The sequence below is a fragment of the Trichosurus vulpecula genome, chromosome 3 (assembly GCF_011100635.1).
Source record: "Trichosurus vulpecula isolate mTriVul1 chromosome 3, mTriVul1.pri, whole genome shotgun sequence".
Lineage (NCBI taxonomy): Eukaryota > Metazoa > Chordata > Mammalia > Diprotodontia > Phalangeridae > Trichosurus > Trichosurus vulpecula.
The window spans coordinates 384,346,645-384,357,496 of record NC_050575.1 but is presented as its reverse complement, the minus strand read 5'-3'; the positions used below and the strand labels follow the sequence as shown (position 1 = coordinate 384,357,496).

General features: G+C 43.5%; 1 protein-coding gene across 2 annotated transcripts; it reads right to left on the bottom strand.

The window, feature by feature from the left end:
• Window positions 1-1,585: 1,585 nt before the first annotated feature.
• On the bottom strand, window positions 1,586-10,783 carry LOC118844630. Of its 2 annotated transcripts, none has more exons than XM_036752563.1 (5): window positions 10,683-10,783; window positions 8,935-9,008; window positions 5,159-5,326; window positions 3,028-3,159; window positions 1,586-1,854 (listed from the first exon to the last, which is right to left on the bottom strand). In XM_036752563.1, the coding sequence occupies exons 2-5, from the start codon at window positions 9,005-9,007 to the stop codon at window positions 1,718-1,720; spliced, it is 510 nt and encodes a 169-aa protein (XP_036608458.1). In that variant the 5' UTR covers window position 9,008; window positions 10,683-10,783; the 3' UTR covers window positions 1,586-1,717. The 2 variants fall into 2 exon arrangements, with proteins under 2 accessions (XP_036608458.1, XP_036608459.1); XM_036752564.1 differs by having other exon boundaries at window positions 5,159-5,323.
• Between the last annotated feature and the right edge of the window lie 69 nt (window positions 10,784-10,852).

Below are 10,852 nucleotides of genomic sequence, written 5' to 3'. Positions count from 1 at the left end.
ACTTCCCCCTCCTGGACTCAATGGGGAATGAGGCCTAGCGGTTCCCAAGTGGAGATGATACCAAGTCAGACTCTCCTTTCTCCTAGGGCCATGAGGCCCCCATGTAGAGCTCTGGCTAAGTGAAACTGCCTGCCCCCTCCCTGCCGATGCCTCCTTCCTCTTTTCCTCTCCTTCCCTACTTTTGCTGGGAGGAACCCAGAAACCCCTCCCTATTCAGACCCTCAGGCCCAATGTCATCTCCTAATGATGCTGGACTGCTCCCGTCTGGCAGATAGCCCAAAACATCCCAAGCAGTCTGAGGCCTTGCCATGTGCCTTATAGTGCACTGTCCTGTGTGTCTTTTCAAATAAGAATGTGCACCTTTGAGAGCAGGAACTGTGCTTTATTTGTATACATAACACTTAATAAATGCTTTACCATTTATTCATAAGGAAATGCTCATGCCTGTTGTTTGCCAAGGACAAGTTATGTGCTACGCCCTTCCAAGAGATTATTACTATATATATATTTTTATTGACCAACATACATGCCCCCTCTCACCTGCACCTTTTAGTAAGCCTTAGTTTTCTCAAAAATTCAGCCCAAATGTAAGACCTTTCCTTAATTTCTTCCAGCTACTGGTGACCCCCGCCCCCATCATCTTGTATTTCTTCTGTACATGTTTCTCTCTCTCTACACGTCATCTCCTAAGAGGCGCAGCGGATAAAGCGCTGGGCACATGGAGCCCCCGACGCTTGCTTGCTGTGTGGCCGTGGCCAAGTCACTCTACTTCTGTCTGCTTCCGTTTCCTCAGTTATCAAATGGCGGCAATAACGGCACCTACTTTCCAGGGTTGTTCTGAAGCTCAAATGAAGGGGAGATTTGTAAAATGCTTAGCACAATGCCTGGCACACAGTAGGTGCTTAATAATTGCTTATTTCCTTCCCTCTCCCCTCAGTCATCTTTCATTTATGTCTCCATAATCCTAGGAGCCAGCATAGTGCCTGGCACACAGTAGGTGCTTAATAATTGCTTATTTCCTTCCCTCTCCCCTCGGTCATCTTTCATTTATGTCTCCATAATCCTAGGAACTAGCATGGTACCTGGCACATGGTAGAAACTTAATAAATGCCTGGATCCCACCTCTAAAACATGGATGCGTGTATGCACATGTGCATGCGTGTGTATGTCATGCATAAGGGCAGAAACTTTTCCCTTTCTGCCTCAGTTCTTCTCAGAGCTTAGTACTTGTGCCTTCCAATAATAATTGTTCAATAAATGTTGGTTTAAGAAGACCTAGAATTTGAACCCAGACCCTTAGACTCCAACTCCCCCACCCTTTCTATAAGCCAAACTGCTTCGATAAGGAACTGAGATCAAGTCAAAATAACTGAATCACAGACTCTACCACTTATTTTAGCTACATGACTTTCCAGATTAAAACATTTCATTGAAAAAACTAAATTTAATCATATAAGCATTTCCTATTTACTTAGCTTAGCAAGCTTTTAAAATTTTTGCATTTGATTTTTCTATTTACTAGAGATACACAGATGGTGTTTAAATGGACAAGATACCAGCTATTTTCAAACGATCACACCACTTCTTCAAGTAAGCCAGTTGTTTATTCTCGTTGTTAATGTATTACATAGAATGTTCCAGTAAATATGCTCAAGGTTGCACATACATGAACAAGGAAGAGGTTCAAATAAACAGGAGGCACGATCCCCAGTTTCTTCTATTTCTTCCACTCTTTCTTGTCATAGTCCCACTTGGCAGAGAACCCCTGGATGGGACCAACTTTCATGTCCAGCATCCTCTGGGTCTGCATGGCCACCCAGTCTTCAGAAAAGGTGTGCGGGAGAGGACCATAAACTGTAAATTAAAGAGAATTTTCAACAGAAATAAGAGACTTCACTTTTCCATTCTGACAATAAAAACAGGGTTTGAGAAAGACTCTTTTGATAATGAATTTCAATTACTATTCCCACAAGGCAATATGCACCCAGTCCTCAGGGTATCCTGCCACTTAAGTGGCTTCACTCATCTATACTGGCTTTGTCCACTGAAGACAAAAACATTCAGGTCGTGTTTATTTTTACTTTTGATTTTTATTTCCATAAAAGCTTAGCAATGAGAAAGAGCTGTAGAGTTGAAAAAAAAAGAAGAAATTAAAGAGCATCGATCTCTCCAGAGGCTCAAAGGAATGATACCATAATGTAGATGTAAAGTAAACACCATTACGAATTGTACTGGACTTGTATTAACTCAAGGCCAGACACAAAAGAGCAAAGTTAGAACTGGCTGTAACACATACAGCTCACTCTGCAGAGTCCAGAGAGAAAGGAATTTGTCAGGAGGGTTCCGATATGTTTCAAAAAGAGGCTCACGCTATTTAGGGAATACAGTATTCAACTGGACAGAGCACACCCTCTAGAGGACAGTGAGAATTTATACAAAGCACTTTGCAAATACTTAAAAGTACTTAATAAAATGTCACCTAGAATTGAGGAGGATTTATCCTATCCTGGAAAAAGGATCATTTACAACCTCAGATTCCCTATCAGCAAAGCAACTTCTTAAGCAGCAGCAGCAGAAGCACAGGAGACCAGGATTCACCACAGCTTCCCACTTAACATAAACTCAAGATTCCTCCTCCATAAAATGGGTATAATACCTGGTCTACCTACCACGAAAGGTTTTGAGGAAAAAATGCAAAAAAGTATATGCAAGTGCTTTATAAAACTGCAAACTGCCATATGCATGGAAGCTATTATTTGTGAAAGATGCATTAGCTAAATAAGATTTTCATGCAGTTGAAGAAATGGTTTCCATCTTTAAGAGTGTTCTAGGGCTCTGGTGTCAGACTTGAAGGAGGATCCCCCTGGCCACATAGTGACTCAGAAAACCACAAACTAACATTACCTATTTCATATTGTATGTCTATTTTTTTTTAACCATTTCCCAATTACAGTTGAGGCAGCAAGTGTAACCCCTCTGCTCTACCCCAGCAAAGCCCAGAACAGAGCATCTCCTTTCCTTACTCACCATAGCGCTTCTCCCAGATGACAATTAAACCACTAAAGCCAATGAAGAACAAAGCAGCTCCAACAACAGTCTTCCATTCATTTGAGGGTTGGTTCATTTTAGCAAAGGTCTCATTGAACTTGATATGATACACTAAAAAGAGAAGGAAAAGGTTTTGTTTTGTTTTTTTGGAGAGGAGAAGGCAGGGCAATTGGGGTTAAGTGACTTGCCCAAGGTCACACAGCCAGTGTGTCTAGTGTCTGAGGCTGGATTTGAACTCAGGTCCTCCTGACTCCAGGGCCAGTGCTCTACTACTCACTGGGCCTCCTAACTGCCCCAGTATTTTTTTTAAAGACTCTAGGACTCTATCAAATAAGAAATCAGGCTGAGCTGTACATTTTGACGATAGTGAACCACATCCAATGCCTCAAGCTGTGCTCTGCTGCCAAAGGTCATCTTTTTAACATCAAAATCCTCCACGTCCTGCATGACACCTGCGTATCTTGGACACCACAGTCGCTGACGAATCACAACTGCTCATACGGGCCACGTGTCTACCCCATGTTCTTGAGGCACTTTTTTTTCCCTACCAACATGCTTAGTTATTCTCAATGTCCCCTGCTGTGAACAGGGCAAGAGTCAGAATACACAGCCACGGCAGCTGAATCCTAAAGAGATCAGCATTCCCTAAACACATGACACACATGAAGATCTGTTTTTGAGTTCTAGCTCCAATATTTATCTGTTTTATGACCCAAGGCTCAGATTCTTCATCTGTCAATTGTTATATTACTCATATAACTGATCTCACAAAGTTTTTGAAGCTAGCACACTGTATCTACTAACCTGTTATCAAAAGGAAGCTGTTACAATCATTTTCCACAAAGTCCAACTTCAATACCTCTTTCTGGCAGAGAAGTGAGCCAGGGTTTTCAGAGGTTATGCCAACAGAGTATAAACTGTCATAGCTCCTATCAAGCTAAGGAATAGCTCAGCTTAACTTAGAAGAGACTCATCGCCAGGCTGCCCACAGAATGAATTTTTCAGCAACAGGAACTCAAAATGGTAGAACACATCAAATTAGCAGCTATGGCTAAAAAGATTTATACTTCCTTAAAACACAAACTAAAAAACTGTGCCCTCCAGTATAGAAAAGGACTTTGAAAGGGCAGCAAATTTCCACACTGAGAAATTACGGAGGGAGCTTTACTTAAAGCTAATCCATCCAGGCTACAAGGCTTTAAGATCTTAAAAAGTACTGAATTATCTCAACTATTTCTCCCTCATCCCTTTATAATTAACCTTCAACTATCCACACTGAGGAGAATGATATATTTTGGAGGGCTCTGACATACACTTCTGATTTCTCACACTGTGGTTATCTAAAATACAAAGAACTGATCTATACCTAGTAGGAACTAGACACTATCCAATTTCCCAGATTAGTGGGAGGAGTGGAATAGGGATAGGGATGGTGAGGGCTCATCGTATCTCTTCCTAAGCTGTTGCGGTCCACTCTATCTTTCCTAGGTTGGATGATATATTATTTTGGTTTAAAGGTCATTCGTGAACAAGGAAGCTCCTTTTATTCCAGTGATGTGCCAGAAATAGTGCTATGAAGACTACAAAGCACTTAAGAAAGAAGAGGTGTTAATGTAAAAGGGTAAAAGTAACAATGGCCAAAATGAGTTGACCACAGTGCTTGTACCCTAGCACACTACCACCCCCCCCCACTCTCAGCCCAGTCTTCTTATACCCCACAGAACTCTCCAATCCAGGGACACTGGCCAGCCTCCTGACTGTTCCTCAAACAAGATACTCCATTTCATGACTCAGAGCATTTTCTCTGGCTGTCCCCCACTCCCTGTTCTCCCTGCTATCTCTGCCTTCTATCAAGTCCCAGCTTAAATCCCTAACTTCCTATAGGAAGCTTTTCCCTATCCCTTGTATTTCTAGTGCCTCCCCTCTGACTACTTCCTATTTACCTTCTACATAGCCTGTCTGGACATGTGTGTTTGCTCACTGTCTCTCCCATTAGATTATGAGCTCCCGAGGACAGAGACTGTCCTTTTACCTTTGTATCCCCAGTGCTTACAGTGTCTGGCACATAGCAGGGGCTTAATAAATGTTTACTGACTGACTGAATACCCACATTGGACTTTTTCTTCAGAAGTCAATTTATTCCATGGTTGCTTTTCCTTCTCTTTTAAGGCCTTCTGGCTGGAAGAAAGGTCCCGGACATGGGCCACATCTGGCAGGGGATAATCACGACGATCGACATAACTTGGAAGACTATAATCTGCAGTCTTCACAACTCCTGCTGAGAGAGGAAAAAGAGAAAAAAATAAGTAAAGGAAATCTAACTAGAAAACACCACACATTAGAATAAAACTAATACCAATAAAGAGAAAAGATATCTTAGTCAATGGAGTATGTTTTCATTCAATCTTTCCCATATTCCTTTGGCTATTTTGAGACAGTCCTTAATTTAGAAGCGGGCTGTGTTTGGAAAAGTACATTTGCAAGTTGGTTGTGTGAATTCATCATAAACTACCCACATTTGTTGTTCAGTCATGTCTGACTCTTTGTGATCCCGTTTCTTTCTCCAGTTCATTTTACATGAGGAAACTGAGGCAAAAAGGATTAAGTGACTTGCCCAGGGTCACACAGCTCACAAGTGTCTGAGGCCACATTTGAACTCAGGTCTTCTGGCCTCCACATCCAGTGCTTTATCCACAGGCCAGCTAGCTGCCCTATTTCCTACATAAACCATAGCTAAGTTTTCAGGCTAACTCACAAGCTTATCTGACTCACGGTGAAGTTGGATCAAAATACTATGTCCTATAAGCAGGAGTTCATTTGGGAGACAGGTAGTAGAAAGAGCACCAAATTTGGAATCAGTTGTTGTTCATTCTTCTTTCTGGAAGAGGATCAATGACATCAGGAGGGCGATATCTTGACTTGCAAGTGAATTGGACTTAAGTGAGGCAGAGCTGTGCAAAGGCATCATTCTCACTCTCTCCTCCAGAGTCACCTGAGTCCAGTAGCAAGACATAGATCAGAATGACTGGAGATGACCCTAGATGCAGTGGGAGATGCTGGCCATTTTAAGATAAGTCAGTCTGTCTGGGGGAAGCCCATTCAGTGATTAAAGGCTAGGGAAGAACTGAGGCAAAAGATAGCCTAGTTTGCCTTCTCAAAAGAACCAACCTGGGAGGGAAAGACCCTCAAGGTTTCAGGCCAGAACAGAAACAACTGCTCTTTACACTCACTAGGAGCCAGTGAAACTCACAATGACCAAGTGAGGCTTGGGCTGGGACCTACTATTGGCCAATTAGGGAGAGCCAGAGTGATCTGGGATTAAAGGCATAGTCAAGTAGCTCCATTTGTATCTCAATAGGCTTTATCAAAGCCTGGTTTTTCAGAGGTACATTTCAAGAAATCATAAATTAAAATTATATTAGATAAAACAGTTAATTTTCCCAGTTCAAAAAGGAATGACTGAATAAATAAGTAGGGGAGAAAAAATCCAGCCCCCTTCTTACAGGAAAATGTGGACAAATCACTTAACCCCTGTATAATGTTTGCATGCATGTGTGTGTATATATATATGTATGTGCATGCATGTATGAAGCATTCCTCTCATCTATCACTTTAGTAACTTGCTGGAAAAATGGAGAAAGTCTGGCATCTATTCCTGATGAAGTCATACTGGCTTTCACCAACCGTCAGCAACTTCCTCTCTAAGGAGGAAGTTTACTCTGAATGTATCTCATATATATTTATTTACCTGCTGTCTTGCCCATCTGAATGTTAACTCTTTAAAGGCCAGGGATTATTTTTGCCTTTCTTTGAATCCCCAGGGTTAGTATATGCATATAAATGTTTGCTGATTGATCAATGATTGCTAAATATTCACTAAATATTCACTAATCGATCCCATTAAAAATATTCGTAATTGACAGGAACCGAACTCAAGGTCACTGGCCTAAAGGGTAGCAACTCTATTCTCCATCCTTTTTAAAATCAGGATATCTGACCTTTTCCAATTCTGCTTACTCTCATTCTCCAAAATTCAATGATAAGGTCAAAGACCTTAGTTTTTCAATCCAGTCCACCAGTTCTTTTAGAACACTAGGATGCCATTTAAATAAGGAAACAAGAGTACTCCCTCTGGCTCATCTAGGTCCTCAGAATGACAATCTACCAGGATGGAATTGGCCTGAGGCAAAATTTTGAAACAATGTGCTTCCCACTATCCTTCCACCTCCCTTTCTGGAACAGTGTTCTATCCCTGGATGGCCTTCCTCCCCTCACCTACCCCTGCCCCCTAATCCTTTACATAGACAAACAGCACAAATACTGGATTTGGAGTCAAAGAACCTGGGTTCAAATTGTTGGGTTACTTAAACTACCTGTGTGACCTTTGGCCAATCACTTTCCCTCTCTTTGCCTTTAGAAAATGAAGGGTTTGGACCCTAAAGTACAGCCAGAGGCTCTCTAGCAAACTTTCTTTTACATTTGTAAATAACATTTTACTTTACTTAAAAACATAAAAACCATTCTTAGCTCAAGTACTGGCAGATCCCAGGACTAGATGGCTCCCAAGGTCACTTCTCCAGCTTATTTAAGCCCAATGATCTCTATTTTAGTCTAAGCCTCCTATTAAAGCTTCACTAGGGCTGGTGGTGTTTATGGTGTTAATGTCTTTGGTGGTGGGAAAGGATAGATCTACCCTTATCCAACAAAGTGCTGCACGTTCCCTAACTGCTTAGTTCACTCCCTGGTTAAACAAGCTCCACAGGTTCCCAATTATTTCTAGGGTCAAAGACAAACTCATGTTTGGCACTTAAAATCTCTCACATAAAGGAGATGGTTTCAGGAAAACCTCAGAAGACCTGTATGAACTGAACAATACTGTAAAGATACTCAACTTTGAAAGACCTAGTAACTTTGATTTTGATCAATACAAAGACCCATCGCAATTCCAAAGGACTCATTATGAAACATGCTATCCACCTCCAAACAGAGAATTGATGGATGTTAAATGCAGATTGAAACATACTTTTTCTTTTTTGGAGGGGTGGGGGGAGGGAGGGTGGGATGGGGAGGGACAGGGACATGGTTAATGGAGAAATTCATTTTGCATGACTATGCATATCTGTTATAGTTTTTGCTTTTCTTGACTTCTCATAGGGTGGAGATGGGGAGAGGGAAGGAAAGGAACTGGAAAAAAAGAGGAAAAATATGCTTTAAAAAATAAAAAAATCAAATCAAATCTCCCCTGCATAAAAAAGAAAACTGAAAATTAGAAACAAAACTTAAATACAGCCTTTACATGGCAGGCTCAACATATATTTCCAGTTGTATTAGACACTACTTGCCTTCACTCTCCAATCCAGCAAAACTAGTGCCCTTTCCATCACTCACATACAACAGTATCTCCTGTCACATACCTCAAATGAATTTGTTCCTTACCTTCTGCTCAAAACCCCTCGTTTCCTGGTCAATTCAGCTCAAGTGCCACCCCTTATAGGGATCCTTTTTCCTAATCCCCTCTAATATTAGTGCCTCCTCTCTAAATTACTTTGTATTTTCTTTATAGCAACTAATCAGTGTACGGGTAGTCTTCCCCAACAGCAAGCTTTTAGAAAGCAGGCACATTTAAGTTTTTGTATCCCTAACACCTACTACAATATGAGTTAAAGCTTCCTTATGGATTTCAGAGCAACCTGAGCCTTCCCAAAATGGCTTTTTGTGGAGGCCCATCTGATCTAAGATGCACAGGACTGGAAGAGAGGCTGAAGGGCAGAGACCAGTGAGAACAAGAGAGTAGATGCTGAATTCACATTCAGTACCAATTGTTAACTCACAACATATTCTTGAAATTTACGCAAATTGTTCAAAAAGAAGGAAAAATGTACATACCATGTGACCGAACACATGCAGAGGTGGAAATACCCCGCCTGCCTATAAGGCCAAACACCCTGGTAGCCAACATTCTGTTAAAAAAGAATGCAAAAGTCTTGTTTCAAATTAAGTTGAAACATTTGCTTACTAGTAACAATACTACTCTTCTTCCTGAAATATTTTGGGAGAGATGATGCCATTTCCTTATGTTTACTTTCATCAATAATGCTAGACCAAGTTGATAACTAAGGAGGATGGAAATATTTTGGGAGGTTAGTGTAAGGAGGCAAAAAAAAAATACTGGAAGTAATAAAAAGGCTATGGTAGTCCCATTCTTGAGAAAGTGTCAAAATAAGCTTAAACAGTTGAAATGTACTTCCTACGAGGCAAGTTGGGATAGCAGAAAAAGATGTGAATTTGGAGTCAAGAGACTTAGGAAGGTCTGGATCTTATCTTTACTCCTTAATACCAATATGACCTTGGGCAAATCATTTTGCCCTGGCTGGGCTGCAGCTTCCACGTCTGTAAAATGAGAGGCTGGGCTAGATGGTCCCCTTCAGACTATAAATTTTATTATCTCTAAATTACTAACTATAGCAAAAATGACACACTAGTTCAATCAGGCTAAAAGTCTAGGGTCATAAAATTTAGTCCTAGGAGAAGCCCTTGAATCTGTCTAGTAAGATCTCCTCATTTTACAGACCAGCAAACTGATGCCCAGACATGATGAAGGTGATTTGCCCAAGGTCATAAATCTAACGGCCTCGTCAGGATTTGACCCAGCCTTTCCAATCTGCTAGACAACTGTCAGCACCCCATCTTCCCTTTCTTACTGGTTAAAAGCCCCCCCCCCAAAGTTTGTATGTAGCCTCAGCACTGAGAACACACCCCGGAGGAGTCTCCTGTTTGCATGAATTAATAGGGTTCTGAGGTCTGGGATCCTTTCTTCTTCCCCTCCCCCCCACCTAGAGCCAAGCAACCTAACAAAGGAGAGGTTTTTTGGGGGGAGGGGAATTACGGGGGGACAGGCACGGAGTTGGGGATGGGGAGAGAAAGAAGATGAAGAAGTAACAGGCCCAGGAAAGTTTGGAGGCTGTAAGCAGCTTTTCCTGGAGGTAAAGAGTGTAGTCTCCCCCCAAACAAAAGAGTAGAGAGGGAAGCTGTGACTGGCCCATGGGCACCTCGGGGTGACATAATCCTCAAGTCTGAGGCCGGCTCACAGAATTACAGGGGGATCATCGGCGGCGGCCTCCCTCCAGCCAGTCCATCTATTCTCATCCGACAAGGGAGGAAACCAAGACCCAAAGAGGGACGACTTGCCCAAGGTCACTCCCTCCTACGTCTCGGAGGGTGATGCCGAGACTAGAACCCAGATCCTGGGTTCCTCCCCTATTCAATGTCGTTTTACTGTGGGTCCCAAGGCGTCCCCTCTCCCGCCCCCCGTTTGGGAGACAAGGTCAATGACAAGCAAAGCGGGGCTCCCCCCCGCCCAAGGTCACTCGGACGACAAGCGGCCTCGGCCCCGCTCCAAACCCGGTCCCAGCCTCAAGGTCATCTCCGGGCCCGGGCCGCCCGGGCGGGAGCAGCCGGCAGGCCGCGCCGCCTCCCCGGGGCTCAATGTCACCCTGGGCCAGGAAGGGCCTAGGGCGTCCCGTCCTCCCGCGACCCCAGCCCCGATCCGGACGCGGCGCAGAGCGCGGCCGCCGCCCTCTGCGGCCCCCGGAGAGCGGTGGGGCCCGCCAGAGCCGCCGTCGCTGGAGCCTCACCTGCCGCCGCCGCCTCTCACTACCGCCCTCCACACTGCGGCAGCCGGAGACCGGAAGAGGGAGGCCGTGACGCCGCGCTGGCTCTAGGGATACTGGAGGACCCGGGAGTGCGAGGCCCCGCCCACCGCCCCCAGCTGCCGCCGAGCAGGCCGGAGCGGGATCAGCCGTCG